General features: G+C 46.7%; 1 protein-coding gene across 1 annotated transcript in view; it reads left to right on the top strand.

Moving 5' to 3' along the window:
- Nucleotides 1–16220, top strand: part of CDRT1 (CMT1A duplicated region transcript 1) — a 34662-nt gene extending 18442 nt beyond the window's left edge. The window contains exons 10-14 of the mRNA XM_037914389.2: nucleotides 1699–1841; nucleotides 3676–3834; nucleotides 6578–6864; nucleotides 12860–13057; nucleotides 15346–16220. Coding sequence (XP_037770317.1) covers nucleotides 1699–1841; nucleotides 3676–3834; nucleotides 6578–6864; nucleotides 12860–13057; nucleotides 15346–16220 — 1662 coding nt within the window. The remainder of the gene's footprint in view (nucleotides 1–1698; nucleotides 1842–3675; nucleotides 3835–6577; nucleotides 6865–12859; nucleotides 13058–15345) is intronic.
- The last annotated feature ends 3908 nt before the right edge of the window (nucleotides 16221–20128 follow it).

Here is a 20128-nt window from a genome sequence, read left to right as displayed (position 1 = left end):
TGTGGTCCCTTCTAACCTCTATGAGTCTCTGATTCCCTTGGTGGACATGGAGAACAATTTATCACTGTCCTCTTTATAAAAATCCTTTACATATCTGTTCACCCCAACTAGTCATGGCTTTTTGTTCACACCAAAGGCGTTTTTTAAAAAGAAAGAAAGAAAAAGGTATGAAACTGGTAACCGATGATCAACAGAATTAGTGATGGCTGACCTGTGTAAGAGCCTATTGGCAAACAATTCACCAAATTAAAAATTGACATTTGATCTGGTCTTTAATTTTTTTGCTGTTTGCAGATATTTATATGATTGAGCTTTTGTTTGGGTGAACGTTCACAAGCCGGGATTTTCTGGATAATAGCTGTATTTCAGGGCTGGGGATGATGCATAGTTAGACTAAGAAATGAAATTTGTTTCTAGCAGAAACAAAAACAGTTTATAAAGATTAGGGATATCCAGACAGCTGCACTGTAATTTAAAGCTCAGAGCCAGTTTGATTTCAGTCATACCAGTGTATCTCCTGTTCTTTGAGAGGCGAAAAGCAGTTTCTATTGATGGAAAAAAGTCTGATGGAATTGCATGTACAGATGTTTATCGAGGGTAAGATATTCCATTTCTAGATGACCCAAGTTTATATACGGCTCCTACTAGCTTAGTTAGGGGTAGTTTCATATTGTCTTCCCTGGTGGATTATTCACTTAACAGATCCTAAAGGTCTCAGTTTAATTCTCAGCTGCCATAACATGCACATAGTTAGGGCCCTACCAAATTTACGGTCCATTTTGGTCAATTTCATGGTTATAGGATTTTAAAAATAATACATTTCATGATTTCAACTATTTAAATTTGAAATTTCATGGTGTTGTAGCTGTCAGGGGTCCTGACCCAAAAAGGAGTGGGGGGATTGTGAGGTTACTCTGTGTGTGTGTGTGTGTGTGTGTGTGTGTGGAGGGGTGTTGTGTTGTGGTACTGCTTCCCTTTCTTCTGCGCTGCTGCTGGCGGTGGCGCTGTCTTCAGAGCTGGACAGCGGGAGAGTGGTGGCTGCAGGCTGGGCACCCAGCTCTGAAGGCAGCGCCAGCAGCCACACAGAAGTAAGGATGGGATGGGATGGGATGGCCACCCTTACTTCTGCACTGCTGCTGGTGGGGTTCTGCCTTCAGAGCTGGGCACCCAGCCAACAGCCACCACTTTCCAGCCACCCAGCTCTGAAGTCAGCACAGAAGTAAAGGTGGCAATACTGCAACCTCCCTAAAATAACCCAGTGACCCCCCTGCAACTCCCTTTTGGGTCAGGACCCCCAGTCTGAGAAACTCTGATCTCCCTGTGAAATCTGTATAGTATAGGCTAAAAACACACAAAACACCAGATTTCACACGGGAAGACCAGATTTCATGGTCCGTGACACGTTTTTCGTAGTTGTGAATTTGATATGGCCCTACACATAGTACACACAGTGATTCTGGCCAATGAATGAATGAGTTCACATTAGTGTCTGGCCACCAAGAGTGAGCCTGGCATGTTTTACTTACAGTGACTACTGAATCAAAACTATTACCAAAAGGCTTATTGTAATCCTTTACAGAATCCACTATAAAGCATAGGAGGGCAGTATTGTAACATGAGACTGACTGGGGCTATGTGTATGCCCAGAATTCTTATAGTATGTTACACTATGTGACACGTGGCTCTTTCATGTTCCAGACCTTAGAAGGGCACCAAGGCCCAGTAAAATGCCTGGCCTTTGATCAATGGCATCTAGTGACAGGAAGCTCTGATGGATTTGTCCTGGGATGGAGCATGGTGGGAAAACATAAGAGATGTCTAATGGCTTTCAGGCACCCACAGTAGGTATCATTCACATGTTGGAATCCACAGATAACAAATGTCTACATGTTTCCTATAGCTCTGAATATAAATAAAGTGAACTCTGTTACCTGCTTAGGAATATGTCTACATAGAATGTGTTCATTCACAGGCCTAACACTTTAAAATTTTCCCTGTCCTGCAGGGAGTGGGGTTTTTGTTTTACAGGAATTCACTGTTATTCAGTGGAACAGTGACTCCCGAGTAAGGAATCCCCCGCAGAACAGATGGAATTAAAGTCCTAGGACTGTGTATCTTGCATGACTCTTACCTTCACAAGGGAATAGCAGCATTCAATGTTGTCCCATGACACAATAAAGCTAGACATTTGGGAAAACTATTATGTATGATATTATATATGGTGATGAAGAGGTCCTCAAGTGTAAGAAAAGCACTGATGGACTACATACATGGGGTGAAATCCTGGCCCTACTGAAGAGAATGGGTGTTTTGCCATTGATTTCCAATATGGCCAGGATTTCACCCATGATGATAATATACCTTCAAGAAACATTATTAAGGTTGCAAAGTCAAAACCTCCAAAATTAGGGTATGCCAAAATGAAGGTTGCCTGTGCAACCTTAAATCAGTCCTCTTATGCGTATGCATTATGATACAGCATTTTAGTACATACTCATATATTGCCAAATTTCAAGTCCCGCTCCAAAGCCTGGTGATAAGAGTTGTTCAATAAAAGATCACAGCATTTTTAATAAGGAGAAAAACAATGTGTTTTTCCTTTGCCTTGTTATCGAAACATCTAAATCATTCTGACTGAAATTTCCCAAAAACATTCAACGTGAGGCAGACACCCAACATGGCAAATTTCAGCGCAGTTATGGTTAGATAGAGTTAAAGGCCATTGGAAAGTGGGTTTTATAACAGGAAGTGTTAGGCAAACTTAAAAATAGGTGGCAATACTAATCCTGCCTATAATTAGTATGACGTGAGTGCAGGTGAAAAAACAGAATAAACAAAACACAATTCTTTGGCAGAAAAACTAATTCAGATCTTATGCCTTCTGGAAGTAAACTGTAAAGACTTTAGATGCAAATGATCCCAGCCATGACGAATGCTAACATCTAGGATTCAATCCACCTAAACTTGAGGTGGCTCTTATCCCAGTCCAGGGGCAAATGATCCACTGTGAGTCAAGGAGTTCAGGAAAACAAGATAATTCCCTTCTCTTTGTTATTGACATGGAAGCAGGGATGATTTAAGATTAAATGGGATCCAGATGCATCAAAATTTCAGGAACCTCTAATACATATTCAGCAGCACGTTAAGCTACTTATTTTGGCAGAAAAGACTAACAGAAGATAGTGCATATGTGAAACATGGAGACATTAGTTTTGTTGTGGAAACCATTCCCTTTGCATATCATGACATTTTGTGATTTTAACTGTGCTGTGATAAGACTACATCACCATACTGTTTGCATTTACTTTCAGTGGTTATTTAAAGGAAGAGATGTGATTGAAAATGCCTACTGGCAAAGCTAAAATGCCGCGACTGGTCTTAAACACAGTGGTTGCTACGAATGACTGCTTCGTTCATCTTTTGAGCATGATCAATAAATTGTCTGGACTTCATAATTTTGGCCATCTCTCCATTCCAAAGGCAGCAATGATTAGGGAGGAATTTTCTGGGTGACTTTCATCCTCCCCAGCCTCTTTTAAACCTGACTAGTTCTCTCATCTACCCTGTAGGCAGAGATGGACCTGCTTCACTCACCATCCAAGAAAGAACATTGTTACTTCAATCTTCTCATGTAGGAATAAGGAATGTGCTTATGCTCCGGTGTTTTGTTTTCAGGGAAGTCCTGTATCTGGCGTTTCTGTATCTCCGAGTCATCAGTGGCTGCGCTGATGGAAAAATACGTATATTTAACTTCCTGACTGGGACCTGCCTGAAGGTGATGAGGGCCAATAGCAGAGGTGACCCTGTGGTGTCCTTCTGCATTGTAGAAAATAGGTGAGTAATAGCAGTTGCACTCAGACGCTGAGCCAGTTAGACAGACTGTGTTGCTCAAGAAATCATGTCCTTTTTACAGCCCTAACAAGTGGGGTTTTTTTAGAGGATTCTGCTGATTTATTGACTATGGATCACTGCAATATGTTATTCTATTAAGTAGGTGTGGTGTTTTGGTTTGGATTTCAATCCAAACTTCCCCAAAACATTGGATATTCATCCTGATGTTTAGATTCAGGCCCATTTTAGAGATGGGGCAAAGCTATAAAGTGGGATCAAGATTGCTATCTGAATTTCCGCAGAGTTTGGGTGGGCTCAGGATCAGGCCCACGTGTACTCTTAACATGCCAGTGTTCTACTGCATTTTCATAAATGTAAGAGATTGAAAAGGCCTACTCATCACATCCATCCTTCTAGACAAGAGTAGGCTTGTTCCCTCCAGTGTGTTCCCAGTGTTTTTTCACTCCTATTCAAGGGTCCCTAGCAACAGGACAACCACCATTTCTCTTGGGAGCTATTGCACAGCCTAACAGTCAGAACATTTTTCCTTTTCATGATTTCATCCAGTGGTGAGCTGGAGCCGGTTCACACCAGTTCACACGAACCGGTTGTTAAATTTAGAAGCAGTTTTAGAACTGGTTGTTAGGGCTCCCCCAGCCCCTCCGCTGCCTTCCCCCCTCTCGCAGAGCCTCAGCCTGTGGAGCCAGCGCCAGCGCTCTGGACCACTCCTGGGCAGCTCTGCAGTGCCTGCCGCTTTGAGCGGCATGGTAAGAGGGTGGGGCTGCGAACTCCAGCGTGCTGCGCGACATCCATACACGCTGCCCTGAGCAGCATGGTAAGGGGCCTGGGCCGGGGCTGGGAGGAGGGGTTGGATAAGGAGCAGGGAGCGGTTGGAGGGGGCGGAGGTTCTGGCGGGGCAGTCAGGGGACGGGGAACAGGGGGGGCTGGGTAGGCAGTCGCCACCCCAGAAAGTCCCAGCCAGGCTGGGGCTTGGCTAGGGCAGCCCCCCAGGCCAAGGGGGCCCCGACTCGCAGCACTAGGGAGGGTGCATGGTATAGGGCTCAGTGTTATAGAAGGGGGCTGTTGGAGACAGGGCCGGCTCTAGGCACCAACAAGAAGGTGCTTGGGGTGGCACATTTCTAGGGGGGGCATTCCGGCGCCGGCCATGCCGCCCCTAGAAATGTGCCCCCACCGCCCCAGCTCACCTCCGCTCCACCTCCGCCTGCTCCCCTGAGCGCGCCGCCACCGCTCCGCTTCTCCTTGCCCCCTCCCTTCCAGGCTTGCTGCGCGCCAAACAGCTGTTTTGCGCGGCAAGCCTGGGAGGGAGGGAGAAGCCGAGCGGCGGTGCGCTCTGGGACGGCGGCAGTGGTGGAGCGGTGGTGAGCTGGGGCAGGGAGCGGTTCCTCTAACCCCCCGCCCTGTAACTTCCTGCCTCTCCCTTGCCTGAGGGGGGGGAGGCGGTGTGTTCAGGGGAGCAGGCAGAATGGAGGTGAGCAAGGACGGGAAGTTGCAGGGGGAAGCCCCAGGAAGCAACGGGGGGGGGGGATGCAGCATGCCCGGGGGAGGAGGTGGGGCTGGGGATTTGGGGAACGGGCGGAGCCAGGGGCAGGGAGGTCACGAAAAAAAAGCGGGGGGCGGCCAAAAATTTTTTTGCTTGGGGCGGCAAAAATCCTAGAGCCAGCCCTCATTGGAGAAGAGGCTCGGTGCTAGAGGGGGGTGCATGGAGCAGCTAGGGGCTAGGGAAGGGCTGCAGGGCCCCGCATCCTGTCTTGGGGCAGGCGCCGCGCTGCGGCTGGTACCTGCGCTGCGCAGGCATCCAGGCAGCCGCTCTGGGGCCCCGCGCGCAGAGGCCAATCCAATGCCACCTTGCTCAGCAGCCTGAGCTCCATGCTGCTTCCTGCCCGGCCCAGGAAGCGCGACCGGCTGCGCTGGGCAGGGAGATGAGGCATCATGTGACAGGGCGCCGCGTAGGGCCGTGAGTCAGGCCCCTGGCAGCAGCAGCCTCCTCTGCCCCAGGAGCTGGGCAGGGGCGGCTGGTGCCATGGCTGGGGGCTGCCTTGGGCATGCTGGGGCGAGCCCCCCCCCCAGTCTCTCCCATTCCTGTGCTGTGGAGCTGTTCGGCCTCTGCCGCTCAGGGGCGCTTACATCCCGCGGTGGGGAGTTGGGCAGATGGCAGCCTTTGCCTGCAGGGAGCCGCCGCCCCACATGCTGGGAGCGACCTCACTGGTGCAAGGGCTACAGGACTCCTGCGCCACCAGCAGGCACCTGGGATGGAGAACGGGCCTGGGGAGGGCCGGGGGGCAGGACAGAGCCTGGGGGGGCGGGAGGGGGCAGGACAGAGCCTGGGGGGCAGAATGGAGCCGGGGGAGTGGGAAGGGGCAGGACAGAGGCACATCCCTTAAATCAGAACTTTTTATAGGGAACCAGTTGTTAACATTTTGGCAGCTCATCACTGATTTAATCCCATTATTCCCAGTTGTATCTAGCAATGCATGAACTCAACAGTGTTCTTTACATTCAGTTTACATTAATTGGAATGAGCTGGCAATGATCAGACGATCATCAGGGCTGGCAACAATCTAAACACTGCTCATTTTCTTTTCTCCAACCAAGCAATTGCAATTTCAATTCTAGTTATGCACCTCAGCATCTGCACCAGTGCACGCAAGCAATCTGGCACAACAGGTAACTGCTACACCATTATTACAAGGTGTGTTTCTTAGCACTGTTCCTCTTCCCTTCCTAGGATGGTGATCAATGCTCTGAGCAGCATATTGATGTTCCAGTTTGAGGATGTAGAGTGGGACTACACGCTACAGGCCGACCGAGAGGAAGTAACAAAGGCTAAGGAAAAGCACAATGAAATCAGGGTCAGAATGCTGCCCTATCCCTATGTTCACTCTCGGCACGTGAAACATGATGTAGACAGCCACAGGAAGACACTTTATTCCGAGGAGAAACCAGATGAGGACCAGATAATGTTGGCATACCTGATTCGCCGTCGGTCAACAAGGGATTGCGGGACACCTTTAGGTACTGTATACACCTCTTGCAGTGCACTGTGTTAAAGGGGCAGCCCCAACCTGAAATCTAGTCAGTTTAGAAAATGAGTTAGGAAATATTTTCAGGTACCCACTGTCCTAGCCCAATCCCCCACCATTGTCCAGGGATGTGTGCTAGACGGCTGCTGCATTTTAGCGATCTATATATTTTGTAAGGCCCTTTAGGATCCTGTGAGAAGCAGGGTGCAATAGAAAATTGAGGCCTTAATTCAGCAAGCTATTCAAGTGTCTAATTTTAAGTATGTGAGTACTCTCACTGAAGTCAGTGGGATTACTCATGTGCTTAAAGTTAGGCATATGCTTAAGTACCTGCTGAGTGGGGCACAAATTATTACTTATTTTAAAATTTCCCCCCACAGTATAAATCTAAGCAGCATCTGTGATTAGACTTCACAACCAAGATGAAGATTAAATCCGACAGGTTTGCACTCTTCAAACTGTAACATTCCGATGCAGCCTGAGTCTATGCCCTGGTCTACACTAGGACTTTAGGTCGAATTTAGCAGCGTTAAATCGATGTAAACCTGCACCCGTCCACACGATGAAGCCCTTTATTTCGACTTAAAGGGCTCTTAAAATCGATTTCCTTACTCCACCCCTGACAAGTGGATTAGCGCTTCAATTGGCCTTGCCGGGTCAAATTTGGGGTACTGTGGACACAATTCGACGGTATTGGCCTCCGGGAGCTATCCCAGAGTGCTCCACTGTGACCGCTCTGGACAGCACTCTCAACTCAGGTGCACTGGCCAGGTAGACAGGAAAAGAACCACGAACTTTTGAATCTCATTTCCTGTTTGGCCAGCGTGGCAAGCTGCAGGTGACCATGCAGAGCTCATCAGCAGAGGTGACCATGATGGAGTCCCAGAATCACAAAAGAGCTCCAGCATGGACTGAACGGGAGGTGCGGGATCTGATCGCTATATGGGGAGAGGAATCCGTGCTATCAGAACTCCGTTCCAGTTTTCGAAATTCCAAAACCTTTGTCAAAATCTCCCAGGGCATGAAGGACAGAGGCCATAACAGGGACCCGAAGCAGTGCCACGTGAAACTTAAGGAGCTGAGGCAAGCCTACCAGAAAACCAGAGAGGCGAACGGCCGCTCCGGGTCAGAGCCCCAAACATGCCGCTTCTATGATGAGCTGCATGCCATTTTAGGGGGTTCAGCCACCACTACCCCAGCCGTGTTGTTTGACTCCTTCAATGGAGATGGAGGCAACACGGAAGCAGGTTTGGGGGACGAAGAAGATGATGATGATGATGAGGTTGTAGATAGCTCACAGCAAGCAAGCGGAGAAACCGGTTTTCCCGAGAGCCAGGAACTGTTTCTCACCCTAGACCTGGAGCCAGTACCCCCCGAACCCACCCAAGGCTGCCTCCTGGACCCGGCAGGCGGAGAAGGGACCTCCGGTGAGTGTACCTTTTAAAATACTATACATTGTTTAAAAGCAAGCATGTGAAAGGATTAATTTGCCCTGGCATTCGCGGCTCTCCTGGATGTACTCCCAAAGCCTTTGCACAAGGTTTCTGGGGAGGGCAGCCTTGTTGCGTCCTCCATGGTAGGACACTTTACCACTCCAGGCCAGCAACACGTACTCGGGAATCATTGTACAACAAAGCATTGCAGTGTATGTTTGCTGGTGTTCAAACAACATCCGTTCTTTATCTCTCTCTGTTATCCTCAGGAGAGTGAGATATCACTCATGGTCACCTGGTTGAAATAGGGTGCTTTTCTTCAGGGGACACTCAGAGGTGCCCGTTCCTGCTGGGCTGTTTGCCTGTGGCTGAACAGAAATGTTTCCCGCTGTTAGCCATGGGGAGGGGGGAGGGTTGAGGGGATAGCCACGCAGTGGGGGGAGGCAAAATGCGACCTTGTAACGAAAGCACATGTGCTATGTATGTAATCTTAACAGCAAGGTTTACCCTGAAAAAGTGTAGCCACTGTTTTATAAAATGTGTCTTTTTAAATACCGCTGTCCCTTTTTTTTCTCCACCAGCTGCATGTGTTTCAATGATCACAGGATCTTCTCCTTCCCAGAGGCTAGTGAAGATTAGAAAGAAAAAAAAACGCACTCTTGATGAAATGTTCTCTGAGCTCATGCTGTCTTCCCACACTGACAGAGCACAGACGAATGCGTGGAGGCAAATAATGTCAGAGTCCACGAAAGCACAAAATGACCGGGAGGAGAGGTGGCGGGCTGAAGAGAGTAAGTGGCGGGCTGAAGACAGGGCTGAAGCTCAAATGTGGCAGCAGCGTGATGAGAGGAGGCAGGATTCAATGCTGAGGCTGCTGGAGGATCAAACCAGTATGCTCCAGTGTATGGTTGAGCTGCAGCAAAGTCAGCTGGAGCACAGACTGCCACTACAGCCCCTGTGTAACCAACCGCCCTCCTCCCCAAGTTCCATAGCCTCCACACCCAGACGCCCAAGAACGCGGCGGGGGGGCCTCCGGCCAACTAGCCACTCCACCACAGGGGATTGCCCAAAAAACAGAAGGCTGGCATTCAATAAATTTTAAAGTTGTAAACTTTTAAAGTGCTGTGTGGCATTTTCCTTCCCTCCTCCACCACCCCTCCTGGGCTACCTTGGTAGTCATCCCCCTATTTGTGTGATGAATGAATAAAGAATGCACGAATGTGAAGCAACAATGACTTTATTGCCTCTGCAAGCGGTGATCGAAGGGAGAAGGGGAGGGTGGTTAGCTTTCAGGGAAGTAGAGTGAACCAAGGGGCGGGGGGTTTCATCAAGGAGAAACAAACAGAACTTTCACACCGTAGCCTGGCCAGTCATGAAACTGGTTTTCAAAGCTTCTCTGATGCGTACCGTGCCCTCCTGTGCTCTTCTAACCGCCCTGGTGTCTGGCTGCGCGTAACCAGCAGCCAGGCGATTTGCCTCAACCTCCCACCCCGCCATAAACGTCTCCCCCTTACTCTCACAGATATTGTGGAGCGCACAGCAAGCAGTAATAACAGTGGGAATATTGGTTTCGCTGAGGTCTAAGCGAGTCAGTAAACTGCGCCAGCACGCCTTTAAACGTCCAAATGCACATTCTACCACCATTCTGCACTTGCTCAGCCTGTAGTTGAACAGCTCCTGACTACTGTCCAGGCTGCCTGTGTATGGCTTCATGAGCCATGGCATTAAGGAGTAGGCTGGGTCCCCAAGGATAACTATAGGCATTTCAACATCCCCAATAGTTATTTTCTGGTCTGGGAATAAAGTTCCTTCCTGCAGCTTTTGAAACAGACCAGAGTTCCTGAAGATGCGAGCGTCATGTACGTTTCCCGGCCATCCCACGTTGATGTTGGTGAAACGTCCCTTGTGATCCACCAGAGCTTGCAGCACTATTGAAAAGTACCCCTTGCGGTTTATGTACTGGCTGCCTTGGTGCTCCGGTGCCAAGATAGGGATATGGGTTCCGTCTCTGGCCCCACCACAGTTAGGGAATCCCATTGCAGCAAAGCCATCCACTATGACCTGCACATTTCCCAGGGTCACTACCCTTGATATCAGCAGATCTTTGATTGCGTGGGCCACTTGCATCACAGCAGCCCCCACAGTAGATTGCCCACTCCAAATTGATTCCCAACTGACCAGTAGCTGTCTGGCGTTGCAAGCTTCCACAGGGCTATCGCCACTCGCTTCTCAACTGTGAGGGCTACTCTCATCTTGGTATTCATGCGCTTCAGGGCAGGGGAAAGCAAGTCACAAAGTTCCATGGAAGTGCCCTTACGCATGCGAAAGTTTCGCAGCCACTGGGAATCGTCCCAGACCTGCAACACTATGCTGTCCCACCAGTCTGTGCTTGTTTCCCGAGCCCAGAATCGGTGTTCCACGGCATGAACCTGTCCCATTAGCACCATGATGCATGCATTGGCAGGGCCCATGCTTTCAGAGAAATCTGTGTCCATGTCCTGATCACTCACATGACCGCTCTGACATCGCCTCCTCGCCCAGTATCGCTCTGCCAGGTTCTGGTGCTGCATATACTGCTGGATAATGCGTGTGGTGTTTACTGTGCTCCTAATTGCCAAAGTGAGCTGAGCGGCCTCCATGCTTGCCTTGGTATGGCGTCCGCACAGAAAAAAGGCGCGGAACGATTGTCTGCCGTTGCTCTGACGGAGGGAGGGGCGACTGACGACATGGCTTACAGGGTTGGCTTACAGGGAATTAAAATCAACAAAGGGGGTGGCTTTACATCAATGAGTATTTCAGGCAGGACTTCATGGAGGGTTCCAATAAGAAATGGTGCACCTAAGTAATTGTTCTTATTGGAACAAGCAGGTTGGTCTGGCCTCTGATTGATACATGGCTAGATTTACCTTGCTGCACCTTCTCTGTGAGTGACTGCAGTGTGACCTAGAGGAATGAGTCCCCTAGACGGGGGAGGGGGGGAAGCAAATGAGTACAAAACAAATCTGGTCTATTTCTTGTTTTGATCCACTCCATCTATCTTTTACATCTTTGGCTGGCAGCAGACGGTGCAGAAGGACTGCAAGCCATCCACATCTCATGGCTGCTTGGCAGAAGACGGTGCAGTAGGACTGCTAGCCATCCTCATCTCTTGCCTGCCTGGCAGAAGATGGTACAGTAGGACTGCTAGCAATCCGTATCGCCTGCCTGCTCACCATAAGATGGTTCAATAGGACTGACTGCAGGACTAAAGAGAATGACCTGGTCAAGTCACTCCAAATTTAGTCCCTGCACCCATGTCTGCCCAGGCGCTCCTGGCCGACCTGGCCAGGAGCACCTCAGACATGACGATGACGGCTACCAGTCATACTGTACCGTCTGCTGCCACAAGGCAATGGGTTGATGCTGCTGTGTAGCAATGCAGTACCACGTCTGCCAGCACCCAGGAGACATATGGTGATGGTTACCTGAGCGGGCTCCATGCTTGCCGTGGTATGGCGTCTACACAGGTAACTCAGGAAAAAAGGCACAAAACGATTGCCTGCCCTTGCTTTCACGGAGGGAGGGAGGGAACGGGGGCCTGACGATATGTACCCAGAACCACCCGCGACAATGTTTTAGCCCCATCAGGCACTGGGATCTCAACCCGGAATTCCAATGGGCAGCGGAGACTGCGGGAACTGTGGGATAGCTACTCACAGTGCAACACTCCGGAAGTCGACTCTAGCCTCGGTACTGTGGAAGCACTCCGCCGAGTTAATGCACTTAATGCACTTAGAGCATTTTCTGTTGGGACACACACACTCGAATATATAAAACCGATTTCTAAAAAAACGACTTCTATAAATTCGACCTAATTTCGTAGTGTAGACATACCCTATGGGTGGCTACTGAATCCAAATTGTGATGCAGAAACCTACAACTCTGAGCTTGTGCTCTATATCACAGAGCACCACATCTGAGACACTGCGAAGCCTGTGTCTTTGAGTCCTAAAATAGTCATTAGAACAAAAACATTGTGAAGAAATTCACAGCTTAGATTCCATTTTAGTCCTTCAGTGCAAGACCATTAAATGTCTTAATGTCATAAATGCAGGGCCATCTCAGCTACTTAGGATTGTTAAAACAGTCGTGTGGCATTAACACCCAACACAGCCATTCACCTGTCTGAAGACCCATGCGTTGCAAGGAGACAAGCAATAGAGAGGGAATGAACCAGATTCCAACCTCTGTTACAACCAGTGTAAATCCTCAGAGTCAGTGATTGTAGAATCTATGGATTTACACCAGCATAACCCAGATTTGAATCTGTCCCAGCAAGGAGGCATGGAACTCTCGTTATCTTCCAAGCTTCTCTGATGCTTTTAGCTTCTCAAACATTTCTAGATATTTTTCAGTCAACCATGGCTCACTAACTTTAGAAGTTGGAACTAGAAACAAAATAATAACTGAAAGCCAGAAGACTCAAAAAATACATAATGACGACCTTCATAGATAAAAGACAATTAGCTTTAAAATCTTAATGCTACAGGATTAATCCACTTCCCTCTCTTGCAGGTCTTCGTTATGAATTTGTGAAGGCACCTGCTCCCTGGCCAAGTCAGACTTTGCAAAGGAGCATGGGTTGCCTTGATGTAAAACCGGACCAGAAGAAAAGGTTCTCTCTTCCTGGGAGACGACAGGTCTATAGCAGTGATTCAGAGGACTCAGGTCAAACATATGGTGCAGTAACACCACAAAGCTTGTCTGAATCCGGTAAGAGATCTTGGTGGCTAGACGCTATCATGATGGTTGCATTAGACATATCACAGATAGACAGATTATATGGTAAGGGGTAATATGCTCTGGGTAAGAGGCCTGCAGTAAATGAGAAGTTTGATCTAGAGTCTGCACTGGGTAAGTGGATCTCTTTGGGGCCTGCAATGATTATGAGACTGTTTTAGGTCAGGCAGATGAACAGACATTAAAGACAAGTGATCTCTTCTAACTGAAGCCTAGAAAAGTTCTGTAATATTTGGTCCCATTTCTTCCTCTATGCAATTATTGCTACACTTTATATTTCCTTTTACATTTCAAAGTCACTTTGATCTATTTAAAAAAGTAACTTTCTCTGGGGAGGGAAGGAGAGGGTTTCCACACACAAGCTCTCAGAAGAAATGGTTAGCTATTATTTAAATGCCAATATTAGTTTGCTCAAGAAATCACTTTGTAAATACATTTTGTTCCAACGTGGCTGAGCCAGCCAGCAAGGTGGTTGACGTTGAAATTTGACAAAATAATCCAGAGATCACAGGTGTGCTCCTTGGTGATCTGATGGAAATCATTTTTCTTCTCTGTTGTATTGTTTGTATTAGTGTATTTTAATTTTATCTGGGCAGACCCGAGTGTTGGTTGGGGCTTTATTTTTTAGAATAGATCTAGGCTGGATACAGCCCTTCATGATGTTCCCATAGGCTCCATATTTCCTATGCAATGTATTGGATCAAATTCTGTTCTCAATGGCAGCTGTAGCTGAGAGCAGAATATGGCTCTTATTGGTTTTCTCACTGGAGAAATGAGCTGTGATAAAGAGAAACCTTACAGTGACTCTTCCCACTCCAATGAGTGCTTCGTTGGCTAACACAGTAAATTAGAGAAGCCAATGGCACGTTATGTACTGGCAGATGAGTTTTAAATTCAGAACTGGTTGGGGATTATAACTGAATCCCAAAGAGTCTGAGGACAGAGAAGAGAAGCAGTGGACATGTTGGTAAGCTACCTAGACTATGGAAATACAGAGAAAGGTAGGTTAGGATGAAGTGGGGTAAGGAGAGGGCGAAAAGACAATACTAACAATAGGTTAAAGCATGTGAAATGGGCACAAAGAAAGGGTTCGTAAATAGGAAAACCTGAACAAGAAGCAAAAGATCTAGAGCCAGCAATGTAAAAACTACAGAAAAGTCACGAAAATAAATCCCACTTCTATTTATTAAAAATTAACAGGAAGATTTGAATCCATGTCTGGATTTGGATTTCAAACTTCCCCAGGACAAGATCTTCAGCTGGCGTAAATTGGCACAGCTCCACTGAAGTCAACGGAGTGACACCACTTTACGCTAGCTGAGGATCTGATCCCTACTATTCAGAGGTGTTTGGATCTGGGGTTTGCATCAGGCCCATCTCTACCTGCAGATTACTTACATGTTAATACTCCACATTTACCTATACCTGGCAAGAACAGAATCCCTAATGCTGTGTGCTCTATATTGCTATATTTCTCATTTTAAAAATCCCTAGCATTTCTTAACTTTGGACATAATCAGATAATCTTGGAATGATGATGAAAGATGGTGATTGGCCCACTTCAAGTGCCCATCACACAACAGAGACCATTCTCCAAAATGTGCAGACATCAGAAGCTCCATGCCTTGTTCACCTTGAGCTTTCCAATTCTAACCCAGTGCAGATATGTAATGGCCAAAAGTTGTTACCATCTGATTGTTGTTCAGCGGCTTATGTTGGAAACTGACTTGGCATTTTGAGTTCACTTCCTGGTATCCCTGTCATGAGACCCAATTCTACTCCCATTAGAAAGCATGACTTCAAGGAAACCAGGACAGGTATCAGAGTACCCACAAACAATTGTCCACCCAGTGTCATAAATTATTTTAGCATCTACAGACTATTGCAACTGGCACTCTATAGATAACTAACATAGAATTGCCACCACTGTTGGCAGTCAGGTCAAAGAATGATGGTGACTGAACCCATAAAGAGGGTCCTCTGCTACCCTCAGGATGGACACACATCAGACGGGACAGTGTTGGGGAAGCTTGTTCTGCTGCTCCTCATGCTGTGCTTGTTCTGTGGGTAAACATGGAAACTCAGTCACCAGGACTTTCCCTTTAGTGCCCATCATCATCCCCCTTTGGGGACTCCATCTCTTGAAGAAGGATCAAACAGGCTACCACCACCACCAGCAGCTTCACTGTAAAATCACTTCCATATATTTCATATATAGTTAGATAATTTTTTCTTTTCTTCATGTTTATTTTTGGAAATAGATAGTGAATCTGGCTACGACTCTCCAGTCCATGCACCTTCACTTGCTGAAAACGCTAAGGCCTCTTTACAGCGTATAAAGAAACGAGGCCCACATTGTCCCATATCTCCTGACCAGATCCTCCTGACTGTCAGCACGCTGCAGCACGCCTACAAGCAGGACCAAGTCAGCTCCAATATGATGCACCATACAAAAATCAGGGATGCCTGGGGACCTTCGCTGCTCCTCCAGGAACACCCTAAAGAGAAGACATACAAAATCCCTAAGCAAGAGAAAAAGGATCAGTCAACCCAACTCAGACACATTAAATCTGCCAGTGGCTCTCTGATTATGAAGAGAATTTCCACACCCTTTGAAACCAAAAGATTGCAGCTCAATTTGAAGAACTCTTTGCATGGGTCCGCAGTCCACTCTTTCATTCCTGCTCCCGTGATTGTACGCTCCAAGTCATGCTGCAGCTTGCCAGAAGAGAAGAAGGTTCATACTGGCCATGGCAGAGCCACTTCCCGATCTGAGGGTGGGGCTCAGTTGATTGGCCACTTAACAAGCTCATCTGAATCCATCCAATCAACACGCATGATGATCGCACAAACTAAAATTGAAGCAGGGATCCAGAGAGAAAGTCCCTTCTTCTTACAAACCACAAATCCTTACCGGATGAATACCGGGTTCAGGCTTCTGACAGTGAAGCAGATGAAAATGTATGAAGAAGCTACAGCTGTTGAGTATCAAGCTCACCGAAAAAAATATATAGCAGACCAGCAAAAAGAGTGCAGGAAGGCCTGGTTAAAGAAAATTAAAGGCCTCCCCATAGACAATTTCACGAAGGAGGGAAAAATAGCTGCCCCCGAACTTGGGCTTAATGTGTATGTCTGAGCAAAGCTCCTTAAGGCACACTACCAGCTCTGTTAAAGAAATAAATGCCAAGAAATAGATGGGATTTTGGGTTTCTTGGGTTGCTCAAATTGTTTGATTCAGTTTTGGTCCCCATTTGAGGATACCATCTCATGGCCATCAATGTTCTGTTGGGGGGAGGGATTATAGAAGGAACACTGCATGATTCTTCAAGAAAATATTATTTACATAGTTAAATAGTCAAAAAGAACAGGAGTACTTGTGGCACCTTAAGGACTAACCAATTTATTTGAGCATAAGCTTTCGTGAGCTACAGCTCACATCATCGGATGCATGCAGTGGAAAATACAGTGGGGAGATTTATATACACAGAGAACATGAAACAATGGGTGTTACCATACACACTGTAATGAGAGTGATCAGGTAAGGTGAGCTATTACCACCAGGAGAGGGAATAAAACCCTTTTGTAGTGATAATCAAGATGGGCCATTTCCAGCAGTTGACAAGAACGTGAGAGGAACGGTAGGGGGCAGAAATAAACATGGGGAAATAGTTTTACTTTGTGTAATGACACATCCACTCCCAGTCTTTATTCAAGCCTAAGTTAATGGTGTCCAGTTTGCAAATTAATTCCAATTCAGCAGTCTCTCGTTGGAGTCTGGTTTTGAAGTTTTTTTTGTTGAAGAATTGCGACTTTTAGGTCTGTAATCGAGTGACCAGAGAAGTTGAAGTGTTCTCCGACTGGTTTTTGAATGTTATAATTCTTGACATCTGATTTGTGCCCATTTATTCTTTTACGTGATTAGGCAAGGACTTGCTTACAGACAGCCCCCCAACCTGAAGGAAATACTCACCAGCAACCACACACCACACAACAAAAACACTAACCCAGGAACCTATCCTTGCAACAAAGCCCGTTGCCAACTGTGTCCACATATCTATTCAGGAAAAAGAAAAGGAGTGCTTGTGGCACCTTAGAGACTAACCAATTTATTTGAGCATAAGCTTTCGTGAGCTACATGCATGATGCATCCGATGAAGTGAGCTGTAGCTCATGAAAGCTTATGCTCAAATAAATTGGTTAGTCTCTAAGGTGCCACAAGTACTCCTTTTCTTTTTGCGAATACAGACTAACACGGCTGTTACTCTGAAACATATCTATTCAGGGGACACCATCATAGGGCCTAATCACATCAGCCACACTATCAGAGGTTCGTTCACCTGCTCATCTACCAATGTGATATGTGCCAGCAATGCCCCTCTGCCATGTACACTGGCCAAACCAGACAGTCTCTATGTAAAAGAATAAATGGACACAAATCAGACGTCAAGAATTATAACGTTCAAAAACCAATCGGAGAACACTTCAATCTCTCTGGTCACTCGATTACAGACCTAAAAGTTGCAATATTACAACAAAAAAACTTCAAAAACAGACTCCAACAAGAGACTGCTGAATTGGAATTAATTTGCAAACTCACACCGTTAACTTAAGCTTGAATAAAGACTGGGAGTGGATGGGTCATTACACAAAGTAAAACTATTTGCCCATGTTTATTTTTCCCCCCTACTGTTCCTCACACATTCTTGTCAACTGATGGAAATGGCCCATCTTGATTATCACTACAAAAGGTTTTTTTGGGTTTTTTCTCTCCTGCTGGTAAAGCTCACCTTAACTGCTCACTCTCGTTATAAGTGTGCATGGTAACACCCATTGTTTCATGTTCTCTGTGTATATAAAATCATCCTCCTGTATTTTCCACCGCATGCATCCGATGAAGCGAGCTGTAGCTCACGAAAGGTTATGCTCAAATAAATTTGTTAGTCTCTAAGGTGCCACAAGTACTCCTTTTCTTTTTGCGAATACAGACTAACACGGCTGCTACTCTGAAATCCGTTAGTCGTCACAGCAGCCCATAAGATTATTATTCAGCTGGGCCTAGTATTACTGTATACTGATTTAAATGTGATCATGAGCATCTCCCCTTGTGATCACCACACAGTGCTACGCTTGCAAGTTTTCCTCATGAGGCCTCTGACAAGCTCCAAGAGGCTGATCATCTGACCTATGTTGTGAGCAAGAGGTCCCTGACCCTTGCAATCCTGGGGGCAACTCAGCAGGTGTCTGAGCCACATGAAATGTGCAAGTTTATTATTCAAAATAAATGTACCCAACCATAACATTTTTTTGTACTTGTATCTTCCTTGTTGGATTATAATTGAAACTGCTTGTTCTCGGAGAGAGAACTGTAAATACAGGCAGACAGCATCAAGCAGCCTTGCACAGCTCTTCTCTAGCAGAGATTTCTTCCGTACTGAAAAATGTACATGGATTTTCCTATGAGACCAATTTTATTAGTGTCAAGTTCATCCTGAATAAAGGGTCAGCACAAGGCCCTGTCTTGCTTAAATCTTATTTCGAGGGCTTAAGTGGGATGAAAATAGCGCATAGGCCTAGTGCTGGGTCTCTGCACAGTGGTGAATTTCATCCTTATCTTCCCTAGAAATTTAATTGCATTTAAACTTGATTTTTAACAGCTGAGTTAGTTAACACAATGCAGTCAGTACAGATGTACTAGGGTTTACCCATCAATAGCTGACAATGTGGAACATGATTTATCCTTGCTGGTCAGTTGTTGTCACCTAGCTCAAAATTAAAAATCATGTTTAGACATGATTAAATCTCCTAGTGAATACAAGCCCTTAAAGCACATGGGCCCCTCTTCCCATTGAAAGGATTGGACCCAGTGGGTTAACTGTAGGAATGTGTCAAAATTACTTATAAAATGCTAGTCTTAGACTGTGGCTTTATATCTGGTATCTGCAAGGTACAGACAACCACAGGTAAGTGGATTAATCAGCCAACTCAGGGTTCTTATATAGCATCAGGACATACAATTTCAGTGTGTACAGCTGTGCCCAGCTCCCTCTCTCAGCTGCAACTTTCTGCTCCATCATAGTTTACAAAATTAAATCACTTCTGCTTTTAATGAGAACTTAAATGGACACCCTTCACCTCAAAATCATGTTAAATCCCATGTCTCAGTCATGTGACCTGAGATTATTAAATTGAATTAATGTTTAAAGAATTATTGAAGCTCCAAGTTTCACTTTGTTTGCATTTTCCAGTTTGGATCTTGGTGTGCCACATGTGCTGCAACTCGAAGCGGGGCTGATTTAGCTGTAGCTGCAGAGCCCTTTCTAAGGCTTTGTCTTTGCTGCTGGAAAAGGTGTGATTTTTACCTCAGGTTTACTAATGCGCGTGAGCAATCCCGAAGAAAAAAAATACAGTGAAGTCAAGGCATTTTAGTCAACTACACAGGTCCATCTGGGGATGGCCTCACTTAGCGTACCCATGATCAATCTAAAGTGCCTTGTCTCATCATGACTCTGTTTTAAAGTCAAGATAGCTTTCATGCATTAGTTACCTTGAGTTAAAATGTGCATCCTTCTTAACAGTAAAGAAAAGGCAACATATGTGAAGGGAATACACAGTAGTGTCACTACATTGCTACAAATCCCTACCTCAGGGCTGGTCTGCACCTAAAACTTAGGTCACCCTGGCTCCATTGCTTCGGGGCTGTGAAAAATTTCACACCCTGTGTGCAAGGTAGTTAGGTCAACTTAACCCCCCTGTAATGCAGACAGGCCAATGGAAGAATTCTTCTCTTGACCTAGCCGCTGCCGTTCGGAGAGGATTTACTGCAGCGCTAGAAAAATCCCTCCCGTTGCTGTGCTAAGCGTCTACACTGGGCGCTGCAGGGTTTGCAATGGAGACGTGCCCCAGGTGTGCGGCGCTGGGCGGACAGCGCTGCAGCTCCCTGGCACCTCGCCAGCCCCGCTTTGGGCTGGTGCACGAGGCCCGCCGAGCCATGCAGTTACCCGGGGCGACGCGCCCTGGGGAAACCCGCCCGGCTCCGCTCCGCTC

This window comes from Chelonia mydas, chromosome 14 (genome assembly GCF_015237465.2).
Source record: "Chelonia mydas isolate rCheMyd1 chromosome 14, rCheMyd1.pri.v2, whole genome shotgun sequence".
NCBI classification, from domain to species: Eukaryota; Metazoa; Chordata; order Testudines; family Cheloniidae; genus Chelonia; species Chelonia mydas.
The sequence above is the reverse complement of the archived record's forward strand: the minus strand, read 5'-3'. Positions and strand labels throughout refer to the sequence as shown.